Source organism: Lytechinus variegatus, chromosome 14 (assembly GCF_018143015.1).
Source record: "Lytechinus variegatus isolate NC3 chromosome 14, Lvar_3.0, whole genome shotgun sequence".
Lineage (NCBI taxonomy): Eukaryota > Metazoa > Echinodermata > Echinoidea > Temnopleuroida > Toxopneustidae > Lytechinus > Lytechinus variegatus.
In genome coordinates this window covers 21,993,042-22,016,846 of record NC_054753.1, presented here as the reverse complement: position 1 = coordinate 22,016,846, position 23,805 = coordinate 21,993,042, and the positions used below count along the sequence as shown (strand labels likewise).

Sequence of the window (23,805 nt, the reverse complement as noted above, 5' to 3'; positions counted from 1 at the left end):
GAGTGAGAATATAGGCGGTGCTTTTCTGACGGCGGCGCTTTTCCGACGGCCGTGTCAACATCAAATCTTAACCTGAGGTCAAGTTTTTGAAATGACATCATAACTTAGAAAGTATATGGACCTAGTTCATGAAACTTGGTCATAAGGTTAATCAAGTATTGCTGAACATCCAATCAAAGTTTGATGTCACATGACCAAAGTCAAAGGTCATTTAGGGTCAATAACTTAGACCATGTTGGGGGAATCAACATCAAAATCTTAACCTGAGGTTAAGTTTTTGAAATGTCATCATAACTTAGAAAATATATTGACCTAGTTCATTAAACTTGGACATAAGGTTAATCAAGTATCACCAAATATCCTGCATGAGTTTCATGTCACATGACCAAGGTCAAAGGTCATTTAGGGTCAGTGAACTTTGGCCGATTTCGGGGTATCTGTTGAATTACAATAAAAACTTCAAAGTTTTTGGATTAGATTCATGAAACGTGGACATAATAGTAATCAAGTATCACTGAACACTCTGTGCAAGTTTCAGGTCACATGATCAAGGTCAAAGGTCATTTAGGGTCAATGAACTTTTTTCCGAATTGGGGGTATTTGTTGAATTACCATCATAACTTTAAAAGTATGTTGGTCTAGTTCATAAAAGTTGGACATAAGAGTAATCAAGTATCACTGAACATCTTGTGCACATGTTAGGTCACATGATCAAGGTCAAAGGTCAATGAACTGTGGCCATAATGGGGGTATCTGTTGAATTACCATCAGACCTTCACAAGTTTTTTATCTGACTTTTGAAACTTGGACATAAGAGTAATCAAGTATCACTACATATCCTGTGCAAGTTTCAGGTGTTACGATACTGCAACAAATAACAAGTAGATTTTAAATTTAATTTTCCCTTTTTTTATTACAGGAAATTGATCATGTACTTAAACAAAATAAAACCAAATAATCTTACATTAATCTCTTGAAGTGTCCGATGTAAAATCCCGAAGTGATGATACTATATCCAAGTAATAATCCAAATGATAAAATCCCAGTTGACTGGCGAAAATTCACAATGATGGCGATGATGAAACTGATGTTGAAGTCCGATGAATAATAAGAGTCACTGTAACGAGTTGAAATGTCCGTGAAGACGATGTTGATGATGATTAACAATCAATTTCAGCAATCCATGAGTTGAAACGTGTTCATTGAACAGGTTGATGATGTTGATGATCTCGATGAGAACTGATAATTTCTCTCTCAAAATAACTGCAAACAGGTCATTGATGGTGGGCAAATAATTCCACACAATATAGATATTCCAGGTGGAAATAAACTGATATGATCTGGTGAAGTGATCTCATATGATGTGATGTGATCTCCTGCTCTCATATGATGTGATGATCCTTGGAAAATCTGCCAGCCTTAAATACTAATTACAAGTATTCTAGATCATTCTCAAATTTCAACTAATCTACAAGCTTCTAGAATTCACTCTTCTGGAAGCTTCTTTATTTCTAAAACATTCTTGAATGACCTCATTGAAATCAACATGTGTAAACAAAATACCTAAGCCTATTCATTTCCACTACCAATACAATTCTATTGTTTGGCTTTTCCCTATTCAACAATAAAACTCCTTGGCCTTTAAATAGGCAAGGCCTGCATAATAAAACGACATCCTGGAATGTTCTTTACAATTCTTGGCTATCCTTAAAGGGAAATAACTAATAGATGAATGTAATTGCTTTTAAAATTCTCTTACAATTATTCTTATATATATAACACAGGTCACATGATCAAGGTCAAAGGTCATGTGAGGTCAATGAACTTTGGCCACATTGGGGGTATTTGTTGAATTACCATCCTATCTCTGTAAAGTGTATTGGTCGAGTTCATAAAACATGGAAATAAGAGTAACCAAGTATCACTGAACATCTTGTGTGAGTTATAGTAGTTTTCAAAGTCAGCACTGCTGCTATGTTGAATCGCGTGATGCAGGTGAGATGGTCAGAGGCATTCCACTTTTTTAATCACAGACTCTGATCAAATATCCCCCCCCCCATTAAAAAAACTTTTGTGGTTCTTAGTTTTTCATTTTTTATTGTTTTTATTCTTTTTTTTAATGGAAATCCTCAGCAACTTTATTTTGATTTTCATAGACAGTAATAAATTAATCGAGTGTACTCAGCAAGAGTTGAATTGATGGAATGAATTTTGGCTAAAAATACTATGAAGGTAATATCGGTACATAAATTCAAAGTTTTGAGAAAATTTTGGTCTGACATACTGTGCATGTTTGGTCTCAAAACTAGTTGCGTGAGACTCGGAAAAATAAAATCTTGGAACAGCGCATCAGATTTATCGCGAATAAATTGGAGGGGGGTACCTTTCATAGTGTCTCCAACAGGCCTGGGTGAGGCACCTCATTGGAAGGTTCTGAGATACGGTGCACAATCCAGTGGCGCAATGAGGCAGAAATTTTGAGGGAGCTCGATATGGCATGTCGGGCAATTTTTTTAAAAGATGTGAGCGAGCAACTTAAAATTTTGATATTTTTTTTCTAAAATTAAATTTTGTGATAGAATTCGACAAGATATTCAGAAAATAATATATTTCACCTTTCCCTCTTTCCTTCTGTTTTTTTTTTCTTGGTCGTGAAAAGTTTGGGGGTAAGCACCCCCAAGCCCCCCCCCCCCTCCATCTGTACGCCACTACTACAAATAGTTTCTTAGTAGATTAGGTAAATGTATCATTTTTTATGTGAAAATATACTTTCTTTTTATTGGGGGCCATAAGGATAAAATACCTTAAGCATGATGTATAGCATACCCCAAACTATCTCAAAATCAAGTAAAAGGTCACTTTGAAAAGGAAAAAAAAAGAGGAGCTTCCTGTTGTAATGGAACGGCAGAATGGTAATATGCTGATGGATTCGAAATTTTGTTATGAAAAATGTTGCAAAACCAATAAATGAAATGAAATTAGACCGCCTATAGAGCGTTTATTCTTTTTTTTCCCGGAGGGGGGGGGTAGAAGCTAGCTTTTAGTCTTGTAGAGAGAAATAGCAGCTACAGTGATGTACCAAGGGGGCACGCCCCCTGGCACTCGTTTTGTTTTAATACGAAAAAGAAACAGACTAAAAGAAGAGAAAGTAAAGAAAACCAAGGAAAACCCCCTGGAAATCTAATTTTGTGATCAACCAAAGAAGCTACGAGTGTGAAAATCTAGAAGGGTTGCATGTTTGTTTTTGTTTTACCTACCGGGCGCTGGTACAAGTAGTTCACCAGTTAGCAAAAAAGATGGCATAGAAAATTAGGATGCTTGAACTGGATGGAAAGATGTTGGTTCATTTCTGCCAGTCCGCCACCCCTCTGTCTGATATTCGCTTCACCCCCCACTTATATATATATACATATATATATATATATATATATATATATATATATATATATATATATATATATATATATATATATATATATATATATATATATATATATGTCATTGATGCGATTTAGCGCTTTGTCGTATCGAGGATTATGGAATAGAGGGGGCGCAAAAGACATCATAAAATAGGCTGATCAATGAGCAATTCTAAAAAAAATAACAAGGGGCGTGTGCCCCTGCATGGATCGTCCCCGCTGGGATCCGCAACGATTTTGTGTGAGGGGTGTTTTGGACAAGGGCAATCATGACGATTGGAGGAAAAGCGGGCCCAGTAAGTCTATGCAATCGCTACTGCTTTGGTGCCTCTATATTACAGACATTTCGACCTTCCCCTTTTCCAGGAGTTAACCCGTTTTAAAGGTTTTTTTTGCCAACCATTGTATATTTAAGATTTTGGTTTAATCAAATCAGCCAATATATGTATTTGTGCGGTGGGATATGAGTGTGTGCATAGGTGTGAGAGTAATGTAGACTTTCAACACTTGTAATTTCTCAATGTTTAAATAGAACCCTAAACATGTCTTAATTTAAAAAAAAAATGGGAAATACGATTAGGACTATTTTCTTTTTTCCATTTTCAAATGTTGGCAGGCCTGAATTAGGGTCATGGCTGAGAAATATATATATCGAACCCGTTTGCAGCCGAGAGGTGAAATCGCCCTCTCTTGAACACTGAATTTTGGTTCCATGTCATTTGCTGAAGCCACAATAATATTGCTCCGATGGAAAATATGTAGGCCTACATTAAGCCAAACAGAAAACCTTACTTCCAAAACTTATCACAATCTTTACCATTCTGAACTAAAAATTTATGACAATCCTAACCCTAATGCTATGTCCTCTGAGATACTAAGAACGAAGCAAATGTCGCAGAAGATATGTCAATAACTAAAGTCACCTGAAATTCTCTAAAAAAAAAACCTTTTTGAAAATAAGTGTGACTTAATTCCAATGCATATAGATTTGTCATATATATTAGAAATAATTCCATTGCTCTCCTTCCCTCCCTCCCTCTCCCTCTCTCCTGAAAAGAAATCTCAGTGTAGGATCAGCTATGGGCGATCAGCCATGAAAACAAAATTCACATTGAAAACCAATATGATTATGAAGCATTCGTAGAAGCAAATACACGACTATCAACGTCACCATGTCAAGGTTGTGATTGTTCCAAAGTGAGGAAGGTGTGGTAATGATATACCACCAATACATCATTGTATGAGACCGAGCTCAGATCACAGCAAAGAGGTCCAACTTCACAGTCGCTCCCATGAGTTGTTCGGAATTTATATATTATAATGCCTTTCTCATGACTTTGGTGTTTGGAAACATAGGCCAACTGTATGGTCAGGCTGATCGACGGCAACTCGGGCATTTGTTTTTGTTTTGCTTCATATACCAGAAAAAAGAAGAGATTTTCTAACTTGCGCATTTACGGTTACGTGTTCTGATGTTCGGACTTGGGAATAACAAAGCTTGTTTGATTTTCGTACTGATCTTCAAAATATAACGAGAATTAATTTCATGTTGGATTAACGAATCCTCGGATTAACCAACTGCCACAGCTTTTATTTTCGGACTGACGAACATCAGTGGTCAAACCCGCCGGGGGGGGGGGGCACTCGACCCCAAAAGTGGGTGTGCCGCGGGCGAGACAAAAAAGCGGGGGCCTAAAGGAGGGACCAGAGTGGCGTAACGAAAAATATGCGAAGCTTTGGAGCGGCTTTCTTTGTTCTTTTTCTCAATAAGACAAAATTGCTAGGCCTTGGAACAGAAATTTGAGTGAAAAATTGGGGTCCCCTCCGCTGCACATACCCACCTTGCATTATATACTGAGCGCCCCCCCCCCCGGGGGTCAAACGCGCAATTTGCATGTTTCGGATTAAAGAACCTTTGCAATAACTACTGTAGGAAGTTCAGATAATCATTCAGCACAAAAGGAATGTTGTGTTATGTTTGCCAGCTGATGTATTCCTGTTGTATTCTGAGTTGCTGAATGATTATTTAGACTAACATAATGTCACATCGACCACTTTATAAACCACTCTACATTATTTTCGGGTTACCGAGGGCCCACTGATCATATACATGTGTAATCTCATCAATAATATAGATGAGATTACACATGAAAAAATATAGTTTACCAAAAAAGTTCCATATTATGGAACGTTTTGGAAGAATATATATTTTTCAGTGGGAGGCCAACAGTCGGGATTCTATAGGGCTGAGGATAATGCATTGTCATACGGCGCAAAAGACCAGTCTTTTGTAGAAAATTGGAGAGCCGGAACGGTAGTTGCCCTAGCGTGATGAAAGTGCTATTGTCCTATATCATGAATACAGACGAAGAGCGAACCATATGCCACATGTTCCTCAATGATCTTATATATGTCGTTGTGTATGATCCGCCATTCTGAGAGAACCACTGATCTGTATTAGGCATGCCGACTGATCAGTGGTAAACAGAATTCAGTGTCTGCGACGGAAGGTGTCTCTTTAGAAGACAATTTTAACCATGTCAATGTTTTTTTTTATCGGCAACAACGTTGATTTGATTTGAATTGGCAGCCATCCTCCAAATTAAAGCCGTCTTCACCGAGTTGAAACTTTAATTGAAACAGACGCAACGAACTTGTATGGACACGATAACTTTTTGAGTTTGCGTTGTATTCATACACGCAATCGAGCTGATCCATTGTTGACTGAAAGTGGTAGAACTGTCCCCTGCACTAGCTACTTCTACTTCTATGAAGACACTCGGCATGATCAATAGGTCAGGATGTAGTGCTTTAAGGAATGAACTTGGATGCTGATAAAGCCATCTTGAAGACATCTTGAATAAGTGTACTTGCTCTTGTTTGCCGTGATGTCACAGACCGATATTTTGATCGACACCTTGGAGGACACATTAAAAACCTAAGTAATGCGTGATGATGATGACACGATGACTCGGTACACTTGCGGAAAAACTCTGAAAATTGTGTTCGGGGCATCGTATGTCCTGATGGTGTTTCTTGTAATCAAACACCAGCTTCGTGCCTATCCTGGAGTGAAACCCAGGAGCGTGTATGACGATGATCTACGGCCCCCTTCCCGCGGGGCGGACCGTGCGCCACTTAGCCATGGACGGTCGCGTGATGAGATGTCGGGCAACCGCTTAGGCTACGATGACGGTGGCGTTGACAACATCCGTGTCAACGGAGGTGCGTACACTGTTAAAAAAACTGATTTTACAGAAAAAAGAAGAAAGATTTTGCAGAAAGCAATAACAGAATCATTCTGTAAATTCATAAAACAGGATTTTTTCTGCAATTTAACAGAACAGTTCTGTTTAAAAAGGGGAAAAGCGTGTTTTATTAAAGGAAATTTGTAAGGTTCCATACACCAAATACCATTTTCCTGTAAGATTACATGTGTTCTCGAGACTCTGCTGCAGGAACTTCTTTTATTTTAAGGATAAATTTTCTAACAGTGTATATAATTTGTGTTGAATTCAAAAAGGGAAGCTCATGCGCCGTGATGACAAAATGGTCGTAATAAAAGCAGACATTGGAGGAAAAATATTGGTGAAAGTTCGATAAGAACGACGAATTTTTTTCAATGTTTGAACTTTTGATTTGTGAAAAGTTGTGACGTCACAGATCGAAGAGCAGCTCCTCCATGACCATGTCTAAATTCCAAATAATGTCATTTTCTAAAATATTGAAAGCGATTACCATCAGGCATGCACATAACCCCTTCTGTAGTATTTTCATTCATCATGCTCAATTTAAAAAAATAGGAATTTTCTATCACGTCTTTATTTATTACAAGTAATGGGGAAGCTTTTGCATAATATGACGTCACAAATCAAAAGTAAAAATCATGATTTATTCTTTGACGGATTTCATCAAACCACCAAACACATTTTTCTCTATTTTTTCTGCTTTTATCAAAACCAACTTACCGTGCGGGTAAACTTCCCCTTTTAAATATTGACAAATATTGACAAATATCAATCTGTTTACAAATACGAATTCAAGCGAATAATGATTTAATATGCAATGCCATTTAAAACAAGTGAACAAATTATAACTTCGGTTTATAACCGAGTCATCTATTAATTAAAAGCACACTATAATAGATCACGTTTTACTAAATCATATTATACTGACACTGGAACATGTAGATGGAAGAAATGCATGCCGGGAAAATTACATTGGCCGAAAGGCTTTAGGGGGGAAGAAGGAGAAGAAGAAAAAAAGGAGAAGGGAGAAGAAGAATAAGAAGGAGAAGAAGAAGAAGGAGGAGGAGAAAGAGAAGAGGGGAGGGGAAGAATAGGAGAAGGAGAATGATTAGGAAAAACTAAGAAGGAAGAGGAGAAGAACGAGAGGGAGAAAGAGTGTGTGTAAAGGGGTTACAGAGAAACAAAGGGTGGGGGAGAAATTGTATACCTGTATATATTTCACACAATACTAGTAGTAGTTAGTATTATTATCATTATGCTGCAATTTTGTTCACTGATTCAACATAGATATAATACAAGGCAAAAGGAAGACGAGAATCTGTATGTACCAAAGGTTAGGACAAGCTTGGGAAAGGAGTGTTTATCTTATGTAGGCACAACTTCTTGGAATGAGCTACCAACCAAAATCAGAAAGAAACCATCAAGATCAAGTTTTCGCAAAGCTATTGTCGAACATCTGTTGGAAAAATGAGTTTTGATACCATCTATATTTGTTATCATCTAGATATCTTTCATATGTAAATACTGTTAACTAATTTTGTTAAATTGTTATGTAGTCATTGCTAGAGTGTATTAGTAGACTCACGATTTTCATTCTTAAAAACATGTTTCTATCTGTCTAGACTAGAAGGGGCCAGACTTGACTAGCATTCATGCTATTTTCTGGTTCCTATTATCCTTGCTTTTTTATGTATTCATAAATTATTGTCTGTAAACTTGTAAATTGGTATTATCATTGCATTGGATAATAATTTTGATACCATCTATATTTGTTATTATCTAGATATTTTTCATATGTAAATACTGTTAACTAACTTCATTATTATTATCATTATCATTTTATTGTTATTGTTATTATTATCATTATTATTGATGTATTTTTCATTTCCCAAAGGTGTTCGTGAATCCACACGAATGAAGATTCAAACTACTAATGAAGAGGATGCCGTATGGGACAAACTTCTGCTTGGCCCAGCGAAGTCTCCTTCGAAATCAAATTCCTCTTCGGGGAAACCTGGCAAGGGGGTTTATATCTCGCCAAAGCTGCCAGATTACAGACCCACAGATATATCGGATCTGTTCATCGGCGTTAAGACGACCGGGGCGTACCACAGCAGCCGGGTCCAGCTCATTCTGGACACCTGGCATTCGTTTGCTCCAGAGCAGGTATTTGACCAAAGAGCCTGGTTCTCTTGTGATGATGATGATGAGGGTGGTGGTGGTGACGATGACGATGATGGTGTTGCATGATGATGATGATGGTGGTGGTGATAATGATGATGATAAAGATGAGGATGAAGATGGTGATGATGGTGATGACGATAATGATGAAGATGATGAAGATGATGGGGATGATGATGCTGACGATGATGACGATGTTGGTGGTGGTGATGATGATGATTGTGATGATGAGGAGGAGGATGGTGGTGGTGGTGATGATGGTGCTGATGATGATGATGAAGATGACGATGGTGTTGGTGATGATGATGATGATGACGATGGTGGTAATGATGATGATGATGATGATGATGATGATAATGATGATGATGAGGATGATGGTGATGACGATAATGATGAAGATGGTGGGGATGACGATGATGGGGATGATGCTGACGATGTTGGTGATGATGATGAGGAGGAGGAGGAGGATGGTGGTGGTGGTGACGATGACAATGGTGCTGATGATGATGATGACGATGGTGGTGGTGGTGATGACGATAATGATGAAGATGGTGGGGATGACGATGATGATGCTGGTGGTGATGATGATGATCAAGGATAAGGAAACGATTGTACATGTAAATAGATATTAACAAAATAGATGGACATGATGATGCTAATAGAATAGCAATGATGGTAATGAAAGTTGACATACAATAATAAAGCTCCTAGACCTGCACTCACTTTCTTGGTATCGATTCATTTTTCACAACGCTTTAAAAAGACAGATCAAAATGTCAAAAACCTTCATTCTCTCCTTTAGATAAATCAAAAATTTGTTTAAAAACATTTCAAGGATTTTAAAAACATTTCAACCCCCCCCCAAAAAAAAAACGAACAAAGAGCAGAATAATTTACATTGAATTTCTTTTATAACTAATTTCACAATCATCAATTATTAGTTCAAACCACTTGCTGTTTTAATTTTATCGGCGCTCTGTAAAATTATATAATTCTATTTTTAATGATTTTTATCAGAATATAAGACCGCAAGTATTGCGGAAAATGGAGGAATACTACTTCTACTACTACTACTACTACTACTACTACTACTACTACTACTACTACTACTACTACTACTACTACTACTACTACTAATACTACTACTACTACTACTACTACTACTACTACTACTACTACTACTACTACTACTACTACTACTACTACTACTACTACTACTACTACTACTACTACTACTACTACTACTACTACTACTACTACTACTACTACTACTACTACTACTACATGTGCTACTACTACTACTTCTTCATGTACTTCTACTACTACTACGTCATGTACTACTACTACTTCATGTACTACTACTAGCTACTACTACTACTACTACTACTACTACTACTACTACTACTAGCTACTACTACATACTACTACTACTACCACTACTAACAATAATAATGATATTACTTATAAAACACACAACTACCATGAAAATTATGTAGACAAACAAGTTGGTTAGTGTTTTTTTTTCAATGCGCTTGAATATGACTCCACGGTTTAACAAATGACATTACACTATTTTTTCTCTGATATTTTAAGAGAACATTATGACCGACCTCATACCCGTTATCGTTTATACAGTACCAGCATATTATAGACTGCAGATGTTTTTCCAACTTTGACTTTTTTCCCCTAAACATAAAGAGTGACTGATATTAGCTTTCATCGATTCGACCTAGTTCGTTTAATATGTGCGGACTGACTGAAACCGCTCAACAGGGCTCTGCCTATTCACTGGTATAATTCATGAACAATAGTTGCTACTCCTTGCACGGTTAACGCCCCAAATCCCAAAGATTTTCTTTGTCTCGTCTGAAAAGAATTTTTTTTTTAGAAGGCCAATATCGATTGGCAGATAGAGTAAATAAATAAAGCAAATTCAGAGTTAATAAATCGTTTAAATTTGGAGTATGTTTTGTAAAAAAATGTGTTTCACATTTTATGCCTATAAGCATCAGTCTGTCCCAGAATCATTAAACCAGGGCAGGATGTATGTAGAATAGTGCGTATCAGTACCACTTTGAACAAATCCCATATGATAAAAATGCATATATTTTATATCTTGAAGCCATTTCCACCCCGTTTTCCACATTTACATCGGTACAAGTCTCCAAGCGAATGAAATTATGCATGACTGTCAACATAAGTTCCGCTTGCAATTACATGTATGAAGTGAGCAACACTTAAAAAGAAAGTTCGTGGAAACAAAAAGGGACTCGGTCATTCATTGTAAAGAGTTACATGGATGAAAGCTGACATAAATCATGAAGCCTTATCTTAGAGTAGGCCTACTTGCAATTTAAAAAGAACATAGATTGACTTGAAGTTACTTTTCCATTTTCACTTTTCTGTTTTCCTAAGAATATATGTGAAAAATATCCCCATGTCCGTCTAAAATTTCCTACTCGCGAGGGGGGCCGTTTCTTAAAGCTGTTCGTCAGTTAAGAGTGATCCTTTTTTGTGGTTAATGATATTAACATTATGTCCGTTTGATGCATTATTCAGCGCGTAAGAAAGGTTCAACAGTCGTTTTCAAAGTCACTCTCATTACGAACAGCCTTGTGAATCACCCACCCGGAATATTACAAAGTATAAACTATGTAGTGATAATTTGACAAGACCGTCACTTATTATTATTGGATACGGAACACATGAAAGCTTTTACCAGTAATTTGGTGATCCTGTTCACATCGGCTCTTATGTTTGCTAAAGGTTACAAATTTTGAGAGGAAATGATTTTAAAAAATTAAGTAACTGATTTTTTTTTCTTTACAGATATATTTTTTCACCGACGTGAAAGATCCTGTTTATCAGGAGAAAACGAGTAAGTATTATTTTCGTTTCATTCATTTCCATTTTAATTGAACTACATACGAACAGGAAAATTTTTTTTTTTAGAAGTGATGAAATCACTTGTTGAGTAATAATTTTCTTTCCTTGTCGATTGTTTTCAAAAATTCTGTACAGTGATATGATGATGATAGTAATGATGATGTTGATGATGATAATGATGATGATGGTGATGACGTTGTTGATGATGATGATACTGATGATGGTGATGATGATAAACCCATATTCTGCAAACACCATTCAGCGTCCATTATATAACGGTCGGTTAAGGAGGTTATGAGTGTCTAACACAAGGAGTTGCCATGCCAGATTATGGCAATTCTTTAGTACGATACCTGATCATGATATAGATGTATAATTGAATATAATTAATATATTTCTTTTGTTATAAAAACATTTTATTTTTCAGATGGTCACATGGTCAACACTGATTGTCCAGATACGCACAAATTGTAAGACTTTTCCCAACTTTTAATTTTGCTCATTTTTTACATATTTTCTTCATAATACTTACGGCTTAATGTGTTTACAGCATTTCTTATTCCAAGAAAATTAAGTTGATGTACCTTTTCATTCATTTCATCTAATTATTTTTTTGTGATGAAAGTTTGTTTCTAATATTTTGTGGGAGATTGAGTTGATTTGAGTTTTAATATCTACACGCATGCTATGCAGTGATGTTAATTATTTACCTTCAAAAACAAATTAATTTACTTCTCTCATTTCTTTCAGGACCGCCCTTGCCTGTAAAACATCAAGCATATTCACCATGTTTGAAAAGATAAAAGACAAAAGGTATGAACCACGATTTGCATAAATACACCCTTACACAAACCTACATGCAAATACCCACCCGTACACCCAGTGGCGTACCGTGGGTCACGGCATTGGGGGAGCACCAGCAAAAATTTTGAGTCACTTAGTGAGCGCGCAAAGCGCGCTCAGTTGTCAGGTATACTGACCTAATGGAGACATTTTAAGGAAGCACTTATAGTCATTGTAATCACGAATGAAAATACACATCTCAGCAATCAAATAATGCGAGCGCGAAGCGCGAGCTGAAATTTTTTTATATTCAGACCTAAAAAGGGACATTATAATCGATTTTGTAATCATGATACGTACTTGTCTCGCTATACAATGCGAGCGCGAAGCGCGAGCCGAAATTTTTGTATATATTGACCCCAAACAGGGAGCTCTTAAGGACTATATTAGGAATCCCTTAATAGTATACATATCTCACCAAGAGTGCCAAGCGCTTGCTGATTTTGTTAGAATTACATCTGAAGACATGAAGCACTTTTTGAAGTCATTTTAATCATGATTACTATACGCATCTCACTAATCAAATATTGCGAGTGCGAAGCGCGAGCTGAAAATTTAGATAATTCAGACCTGAAGCGGGCATTCTAAGGCTTACTAGTAGGAATTCACTAAGACCATACGTATTTCACTAACCAAATGATGCGAGCGCGAAGCGCGAGCTGAAAATTTTTTATATTCAGATCAGAAAAAGGGACATTTCAAGGACTGATTTTAGGAATTATCTCACCACTCCACTGATGCGAACGTAATTATGGACAGGAAATGTTTCATATTAAGACCTTGACATGGGGCAATCATTTTAAGTAGTCATGAAAAAAGAAGCATATGTCACATCATAAAACAATAATATATTTGGTGTATATTAACTTGAAACGGGATTTTTTCGTACAACATGTTTATATATCTCTTTAAACTGACAATGCGAGCACCAGGAACAATGACAACATAGGCCCTGAGCAAATTATGTTTCATAAAGTTATGATAAAAAAATTTCCTATGTAATATAACATAACATTATAATGAATAATAATTTCTTCTTTCCCACTACATTCCTCTTCCTTTCTCCCTCTTTTTCTCCTTTTTCTCCTTTTCCCCGTTTTTTTTTTTGGTCAGCCGATTGGGGGGGCACGTGCCCCCCATGCCCCCCCCCGTAGTTACGCCACTGCGTACACCCACCCACACACTTACACACAAACGGGTATATATTATAGACAAACATTCATAACTTACCTCCATATTTCATAAACCTCAATTATGATAAATGCAACATCCTTCAGTTTGGATAGTACAACATGTTCATTTTTGCAGCAATATGGTGTATTTTTAAGAATGAATTATTAATGGTATTACAGGGGCCGCGGAAACGGGGGAGGGGCGCTGGGTGGAATTCAGCTCCCCACTTTATTTTTCTAAAAAACCGTGTACAAAAACGTAAAAATGACTATTATGATTGTGATTTTTTGCATGGTCACTCCCCACTTTTGGCTCAGCCCCCCCCCCCCCCACTTTCAATTTTTATGTAATGAATATTTCTATTATCACCTTCAGAAATGGGTTTTTTGGCGTGAAAAGTGTCAATATTGACTAAAAGATATTTTCTGATCTGGCACTTTCAGTGGAATCCTTTGCTTTGATTGGCAAAGAATCACTGCAAGATTGGCAGTACTGACAAGCTTACTCAGAGTTTGGTACAGCTGCCCCCCCCCCGCCCCACTCTCCCCCACCTTTCCCCGCGGTACCCTATCCCCTCTACCTTGACGTACTGCTCGACTTTAATTTCGACCTTTTTTATATATATATTTATATATTTGATTTGTAACTCTGCGTCTCACTTTAATTGTCCATGATAATGATACAATATGTGTAGATTTTGATCAATAAATTTTGAAAATTGAAACTTAATTTCAAACAATCGTCAATGTCAAACCATCGTCACTGGATGTGTTTGAGATGATTTTATTTTATTATGGAACGCGTCCTTTTGTTTAGGTGGCTGTGCCACGTTGATGACGACAACTATCTAAATGTTCCAGAGCTGTTAAGGTTCCTGAACCATTTCGATCACCACCAAGAGCTTTACTTCGGGCGAGAAAGCATCAATTACCGGACGCTCGCAATAGATAGAGATACAAATGAGGTAAGAATCAATTAGTAAATTCTTACCACAATCCGATAAGGGATTGTCGTTGATTCAAGTAGTTTTGTAACATTCTAAAATATGAGTAGTAAGAGTAGCGGCAGTAGCAGAAGTAATGAAGTAGTAGTAATAGTAGTAGTAGTATAGTAGTAGTAGTGGTAGTAGTAGTAATAGTAGTAGTAGTGGTAGTAGTTGTAGTAGTAGTAGTGGTGGTAGTAGTAGTAGTAGTGGTAGTAGAAGTAATAGTAGTAGTAGTGGTAGTAATAGTAGTAGTGGTAGTAGTGGTAGTAGTAGTAGTAGTAGTGGTAGTAGTAGTAGTAGTAGTAGTAGTAAAAGTAGTAGTGGTAGTAGTAGTAGTAGTGGTAGTGGTAGTAGTAGTAGTAATAGTAGTGGTGGTAGTAGTAATAGTAGTGGTGGTAGTAGTAGTAGTAGTAGTGGTGGTGGTAGTAGTAGTAGTAGTGGTAGTAGTAGTTGTAGTAGTGGTAGTAGTAGTAGTGGTAGTGGTAGTAGTAGTAGTAGTAGTAGTAGTAGTAGTAATGGTAGTAGTAGTAGTGGTAGTGGTAGTAGTGGTAGTAGTAGTAGTAGTAGTGGTAGTAGTAGTAGTAGTAGTAGTAAAAGTAGTGGTAGTAGTAGTAGTAGTGGTAGTGGTAGTAGTAGTAGTAATAGTAGTGGTGGTAGTAGTAATAGTAGTGGTGGTAGTAGTAGTAGTAGTAGTAGTAGTAGTGGTGGTGGTAGTAGTAGTAGTAGTGGTAGTAGTAGTTGTAGTAGTAATAGTAGTAGTGGTAGTAGTAGTAGTGGTAGTGGTAGTAGTAGTAGTAGTAGTAGTAGTAGTAGTAATGGTAGTAGTAGTAGTGGTAGTGGTAGTAGTGGTAGTGGTAGTAGTAGTAGTAGTAGTAGTAGTAGTAGTAGTAGTAGTAGTAGTAGTAGTAGTAATGGTAGTAGTAGTAGTGGTAGTGGTAGTGGTAGTGGTAGTAGTAGTAGTAGTAGTAGTGGTGGTAGTAGTAGTAGTAGTGGTAGTGGTAGTGCAGTAGTAATAGTGGTAGTGGTAGTGCAGTAGTAGTAGTGGTAGTGGTAGTAGTAGTAGTGGTAGTGGTAGTGGTAGTGGTAGTAGTAGTAGTAGTAGTGCTAGTAGTAGAATTAGTAGTTAGTATTTAAAATCTAATCATGCATATATCTTAGAAAGTACATAAACCTCGAACATGAAACCAATTATAAGCGTATTCAATATCACAGATAAATCTTGCATGAGTTTCTGGTCACATAACCAAGGTCAACGCTAATTTAGGATCAAATAACTTTGTTTTGGTATCATCACTGAAATCTTAACCAAGGTTAACTTTTTGAAATGTCTTCAAAACATTCGAAGGTATATGGATATATTTCATGAAACTTGAAGATAAGAGTAATCAAATATTATCGATCACCCTGCCCGAGTTTTAGGTCACCTGATTAAGGTCAAAGGTCATTAAGGATCATTGAACTTTAGGATCATTGTATTTATTTTAGGGTCATTGTATTTTATTATCATATGAGTGGTATATTCCTTAAAGATTATTCATTTTATTTGTTTCAAAGTTTTCACTGCTGTTATGTTTAATCTCGTAATGCTGGCGAGACTACCAGAAGCGTTCCACTTGTTTTTTGTTTTTTAAGAATTCTAAATGGATCATTATGTTTCCTTTTACTTTATTTTGCAGACATATAGGTTCTGGTTTGCAACAGGAGGGGGAGGAGTTTGCTTCAGCCAGCCTCTAACTTACAGGATGATGAAGTATACAAGGTATGGTATTCTTCCCAAAGACTTGGGGTCTTGCAAGAAAATATTAGCAATCAATTGCAAATTTACAAGTGATAGAACAAATTTAACTAGAGCAAATCAATTTATAGTTAATAGTTATTGATTGATACAACAAGCAGACCAGCAATCAACACTTATGATTGATTTGGGGACCTGAAATTGACTTGCAATCAATTGCAAGTTTCGTGCATTTTAATTGGGAGCGACGGGGGGGGGGTTAAATTATTGCATATACGTTTCTAGAAATGCGTTTCTATAGAAACATACATATTATAACATTTGGTATTTGGTCTCGCGGGTGGGGGTATACCACCGTAATAAGGTATACTGTACTAAAATATGTCACTCTCAAGAATGACCTTTTCGCCAATGATCTTTCTAAACCTGGCATATGCCCCCTTTTATATATATATATATATATAAATATATATATAATGTATATATTTGGGGGGGTGGATAGTCGCTTAATATTGGAAGTGATTCCAATTTGTATTTCGTTGTGGGATGTGATTTCGGCATTTCGTTGCTTACACGAGGCATTCTTTAGTCCTTTAGCTTTTTGATGAATACATATCTCTCATGAAAATCCCCCCAAATGGGTATATTTGCTAGACTAAAAATAATATAGTGACATCAAGTTTATTATGATGGGCAACTTTCCCCTTAAACAACGTAGGTCTGTAACCGTTTCTATGCTTATTTTTTTTCTTTTTCAAAGAAAGTCTTTATTCAATATTTCTCCACAACGCATATAAACAAATGCAAAATGTATGTGATACATCAAATTCAATATCATACATATACACAATACATAATTTAAATAAGCTCGATGTGCCTCGATTCATCAAGATATACAATAACCTTATTTTGTTGCATGTGCATAGTTCGTTCTATCTCATGCTGATACTTTAATTTCTTTTGAAATGATGAGAATGATAAGTTTCCTTTTAAACATTTAGTTGAAAAGATATAATATTTGGCATATAAAATATCAAAATTAAAAGAAGAATTTCCAGCCGGTATGCCAAATACAAAGTCATTGAAAGATAATTTTATTTCACTTTTAAGAGTGTATTTTTCAAAAACATCTAAAAATCGACGAGTAAGGGGACATTCCCAAAATAAATGAGCAATAGTTTCCGTGTGTGCTGAACAAAAGGAACATAAATCAGAATGTGATATACCAACAATTTTCAAGTACTTGTTAACGCCAAGAATAATATGAAAAATTTTGTACTGAAAATATCTAAGCTTTGTTGAAAAAGTACATTTAAAAGGAATCATATAGATTTTGTCCCAAGTAACTCTTGGATCTGAAATAATACTTTTCCAATTGTTTTGTGAAATAGGAATTTAAAAAATTTTCTCAACACACGTTTTATGAATATATTTACACACTTTTGTTACCTTGTTTATGTTATATATAATTTCCTCTTGGTAATTCACTTTTTTTAGGAGGTTCTTTGCAAACCATTTTCCATTCAATTGGTATGGCAGATATAACAGAATAATAATCAAGAATGCTTATTGGTCTTTTTTTGTGTGCGTGTGTGAGCATGTATATAGATTTACGTACATCTGATTTTTGTTATGACATTATAGAAAAAAGGTCTTTCATATTGATTATTTCATATGTGATAAAAATCAAATTAACATTGCAAAAAACTTCTTTATTTTTATTTATTTATTTATTTTTATTTATTTATTTTTTGGGGAAGGGGGTATGTATTCAGGGTAATTTGAATCTAACACCCCACGAAAAATATTCATTTCTTTAATGTTTTTGTCGGTGTTTTTTTTTCTTGTCAAATTATCGTCCCTTAGCAAAGGTAATTTGGCAAAAACTGCCGAGAAGATAGGTCGACCGGATGACATCACTATTGGATTTATTGTAGGTGAGTAATGGATCCATTTTCTACGCACCCTCCCCCTTTCCTGAAAAATAGCAATTAAGCATATATTGGGGCAGAAGTCACTGTTAAAAAGAAAATCTCCTTAAAACACACAAGAGAAGTTCCTGCAGTCTCGAGAACACCTGTAATCTTACATCGTACAAGGTTACAGAAAATTGTTAAATGCGGTTTGAAAACTTTTTTTCTTTGAAAGTGGACCTTGGGCCCGTTGCAGAAAGAGCCGAGTTTAAAACGCAAGTCAAAAAATCAATCGCAAGTCCCAAATGCGCGCTGTTGATTGGTTGAAAATCAAGTTACGCATGATTTTTTAGAGTTGCGACTGATTGGAACTCTTTCTGCAACGGGCCCCTGTTCCGTTAAATTGCAGAAAAAATACTGCTTTTAAGATTTACAGGATCTGATCCCCTCCCCCCCTCCCGTAACAGTTAATACGCGCATTCAATCTTATCAACCGCCCATGCATGCCACCGTTGCACTGAAAAAACTATGATTGATGATCTCAACTGTATGGAAATCCATCAATTTTATAATTTTTCCTGCAAATATTTATACAATATCCAATGTAAACAAAGAGACGCTCACTGAATTTTCAACAAGATCTAGAAAATATTTTGAACAAATTACATGCATGTCAGATGTTGACGTTGCTGACTTTCCATAGTTGTGGTTGATCGGACCAATGGCAACTCTTTGTAAGACGGGATCCTGAGTTTGTTCCAACTGAGTAACTGTGGCATCAGCTTCTGTTCAGGGGCTTTGGTGTCATCCAATGTTGCTTTGGTAGTCTCATATTTGTTTTCGATAATCCATGATCTCAAACATATAGGCCTATACTTAAAGGAAAAAATTCTATTATCTTTAAAACTACAGCTGTGGATAATAGACCCTTGATGCACAAACTACACGCAAATTTTTATGATATAGGACATAAATGCACTTTCTATAAAGTAAAAAAATCTATATAATGCACTTCTTTATTGCTATACCGTAAGACTGTAGAATTAAATTGGCTAACATGTTTTTACTGAATTTCTGTAGAATAGGCCTAATGCCCCCCCCCCACTATCCGGTCATTATTTGATTTATCATACATACTGAATTATCTAACAATTATTTACACAGGGTAGTCACTTTAGCTCTGATGAACTGTTCTCCCACTGGGCCTGCATGCGTACATGGCATATCATAATGTTTTTATCATACTCTTCTCCATATTGAATGTCGAGCATTTTGACAAGAAGAGAGAAGGTCCCATTTTCTTTGTCTTTGATATATGACTCTGCCGGGAATCGTACCCACGACCTCCCGTTCAACAGATGGACATCCTACCACTGAGCCAACATGTCCGGTTTGAGTAAAAATCACAATCTATAATTTCATAACCTTTGTATCCATTCTCTTTATTTCTAATTTTCATTTCAGAAATCTTATTGGGGAAGTCCTTGACGAGAGTTCGCAAATTCAATTCTCATATCCAGAAGATGTCCGACATTCCAACGCGTGATCTCATAAAGCAGGTACTTATTTCATTTTATTTCATATCGAAATCTTTTTATTCATTGCGTTGGATTTATTCAACCTTTGTTAAACTTGTCATAGAGCTCACTTTAGCAATATTTTATCACTTCTTGTATTTTGATACGACACATTATTTTGGATGGTCTTTTACTAGATTGCGCGTAGAATTTGATGAAATTTTACATTGGGCATGGTTTAGTTTTAATACTTAATCACCCCTGGGTGTGGGAAGTATATTTAATTTGGTACAAGCTAGCAAGTAAAAACACATTACACGAAATTGATATAAATAACATGCATATAGTTGGACTCGTAACTGTAGGCCTTCTTGTTAATTGGCTCTGAATATCTCTTTGGAAATATCAGGGTGCCACAAGGATCATCCCTTGTACCATTTCTATTCATACTTTATGTGGGATGGGGGGTATAACTTACAACTGTGATATTCCTTGTCAGTGAACATACATGATACTCTCTGCATGCAGAGTGTTAAATAATTTATTCATCGAATAAATCACGTTCTTCTAAATTAACGCAAGGTTTCTCTCTCACTTTTATTCTCGTATTCAATAGTGATCAATTATGATTTAATTCGCACGCAAATGTTATCAAGTAATGATTTATTATTTAGAAGTTGTACTGGCACCGGCACGGACATACTTTAACTTTAACATTTTACACACTTATCTAAAGTAAGATCTACAAAGTACAGGTAATAGAAAGCGAGACAAAGGGAAGGTACAAACTGTAGCACAAAATGTCAAACACTGTATATTTTTTTCTGGCTATGATTACAAACTGATTTAGTTTTCAATTTTCTTTTAATACAGATTACCCTGAGTTACTGTCTTAATGATAGGAGAGAGCTAGGACCCAATGTGATCGATTTTCGACCGATAATGGAAGACGATCCTACCAGGTATGGAATACTTTCTACCCCAAAACCGAATGTTTGTTTGTTTGTTTTATTTCCGATTTCATAAAAACACTATAAAACATACACAATACAAAACAATAACAATAATAATATGATACGATTGGATAGCCCATTTTAGAGCTGTTGAGCATAACAGCTCTGTTCTTCCATAATAATAATAATAATAATAAAAATAGGCATTTATATAGCGCCATCTATCTAGAAATATTCTATTCCGCGGCGTGTTGTTATCATTATTACCCCGGCTTTAGCTCGAGCTGCCTTTCAGCGCTCATGCATTCAAGGAATTAATCCTGCCGGGTAACCTTTCACCTCACCTGGGTCGAGTGCAGGACAATGTGGATAAATTTCTTGCTGAAGGAAATTACACCATGGGGTCATGGGGGCTTCCATGGGGTCCGATGTGATAATGATTATACAATAAGCAATGGTATAACGAAAAGACCTAATGTGAACTGTCCTCACTTAGAATTTCTTTACTACGCTTTTTACTACAAGAATTTGACTGCAGTTAAGTTTTGATACTCAATGATTTAAAATCTCGTCAACCAATTTAGTCAAATATCTATTTGGCCTACACGTCACAGCAGGTAATTTTTCTCTTTATACTAAATTTTTGCTGTCGACGGTTTCAAATTCCAGGGGCCTTTCATCCGTCTATGATCCAAACTGTCTTGCTTTGTTTCGTCTGTTTATAAAAGTTCCCATTCGGTCGACACAATCATTCTGCTAGAAACTATAAGGCTATCGACTTATTGCCAGGACACAATCATGATAGCGATTATGGCGATGAATATCCAATTTGGAATGGGGCATTGATGATTTCTTCTTGCACAAGTCACGTAGTGCAGATGTATCGGTATGACACTAACTGATAGTTTTCACTTGATATTTTTCCCGCTTCCTGTATGCTCAAGTTTGCAATTATGTCTGTCCTTACAATTTCTTCATTTTTTTAAATATGCGGGGTACTCCCACGGCGCCGAGGGTCCCCGAGACCAGGGGCCCGTTGCAGAAAGAGTTGCAATCGATCGCAACTATAAAAATCATGCGCAACTTGATTCTCAACCAATCAACAGCGCGCATTTGGACTTGCGTTTGATTTTTTGACTTGCGTTTAAACGCAGCTCTTTTTGCAACAGGCCCCTTGATAGATATATACAATATGTGAAAAATCGGCCTCGTGGACCCTCCGCCTTGTGGCGAAATCCTCTTGACTCGTTGAACCTTCCCAAATGTTTATGATTAAATTCCCAAAGTGATTTACCTAAGCTAATCGAATGTTGATTCGATAACTGTATTTTCTTTTGTTTTCTTGTTTGGTGTCCTTTTACAGATTTAAGTCATTCCACTGTTCCTACTACCGTAAATTTGGCGGTACCTGCCCTTACGACTAATCATTTGGGCAAGGCCCGGCAAGGACTGACCAAGGATTGACTAGTCACTGATTGTATCTGCTGTCCTGAAAGAGACAGCTATTCCAGGAGGGACTGCTGGAAAGCTAATAGAAATCATTGGTATACGCTCTCATTTTTTTAAAACCAACCTATAAGTTGGTTAAACAACTGTTGCCTAAAACAAGATCGCATGCAAAATACATTGGGATATTTTTTGCACACCATTGGTAGGTTCATGTTTTAATCACCTTTTAGGTTGGTTTAAAAAATATTAAGAGTGTAGGCCTGTAGCTGGCTTGTACTGGTCATTGTATCGATTCGTCAAGTCATTATAATAAAGATTTCTCTTGTATTCAATTGACAAGAATTGTGAGGGGAGAAAAATCAGATTTATGCAAGTTAGATAGTCTAGAAAATGTTAAGTCGAAGGAGAAGCAATTAAGAAGTGACAAGATTTTTCTCTATTGGAGGGATTTATTCAATACTGACAATTACAATCGAACATTCAATATCGACACAAATAAAAAAAATCAAGAATACATCATAAGTTGTAACAAAAAAAGAAAGTGACTTTGATACAAAATGGTCTCCGGTCTCGTATGGGTTGGGAAAGTAGATATACATGTAGGCCCTATAGTCAAAGATGACCTGCATGGGGCCGTCTTACAAAGAGTTACGATAGATCCGATCAACCTCAGGTGTATATAAATCCATCACCGTCATAATTTTTCTACCTTAAATTTAGCTAATGTCTTTTGTAAGCAAAAAGAATTACATTGAATTTTTAAGAAAAACGATGCGTGTATGAATACATCCCTTTATCTAGAAAATATTTTGAACAAATGTGCATTTTAGATATTGACGTTGCTGGCTTTCCATAGTTGCGATTGATCGGGTCAATGGTAAATCTTCGTAAAACGGGACCCAGATATTATATCAAGGAGTTTTCGTAACGCGACGAAGAACGGATTCAATAACACAGCAAATGTCTTGAACATGCCCGCAAAATGACAAGGAATAGCTGGGAGGTCTTTGTCGAAAATTGGTGGACCGGAGCAGCAGTTGTGTCCCCCAAGTTTCGGAGCTGAGGGAAAAAATGCAATTCTGATGTTTTCCCAGAGTCCAAGACAGTAACTGCTGTTCTGATTTAACAATTTCCGACAAAGACTCCTTGGTTGCTCTTTGTCATGAAGGGCTTTTGGTAATACATTATCCATGTTGTCAAATCCGTTCGGCGTCGCGGTGCAAAACTCCCTGGTCCAACTAAAGTGTATTCATAGCATATCATTAAACTTAGAGGCCTTATCCATGCTACATTTGAAGCGTTGCCATTCATTTACGGAACGTACAATGGGATACATTTTTCAAACACACAATAAGATATACCTGCTGTTGGAAACACACACTGCTCTAACAGGGCTGGGGCCATTACATAAAGCTGTTATGGTTTTATCGCTACGAGCGTCTTTAAGAACGAATGGTGAACCTTTCTTACGGCGCTAAACCATCGCGAATCCGTTATAACAGT

General features: G+C 36.5%; 1 protein-coding gene across 1 annotated transcript; it reads left to right on the top strand.

The window, feature by feature from the left end:
- The first annotated feature begins 5,673 nt into the window (after positions 1 to 5,673).
- On the top strand, positions 5,674 to 22,539 carry LOC121428132 (beta-1,3-N-acetylglucosaminyltransferase radical fringe-like). The gene is made up of 11 exons (XM_041624725.1): positions 5,674 to 6,644; positions 8,562 to 8,833; positions 11,678 to 11,726; positions 12,162 to 12,204; positions 12,485 to 12,547; positions 14,567 to 14,714; positions 16,412 to 16,494; positions 18,337 to 18,407; positions 19,848 to 19,942; positions 20,774 to 20,862; positions 22,217 to 22,539. The coding sequence occupies exons 1-11, from the start codon at positions 6,365 to 6,367 to the stop codon at positions 22,275 to 22,277; spliced, it is 1,254 nt and encodes a 417-aa protein (XP_041480659.1). The 5' UTR covers positions 5,674 to 6,364; the 3' UTR covers positions 22,278 to 22,539.
- Positions 22,540 to 23,805: the final 1,266 nt, after the last annotated feature.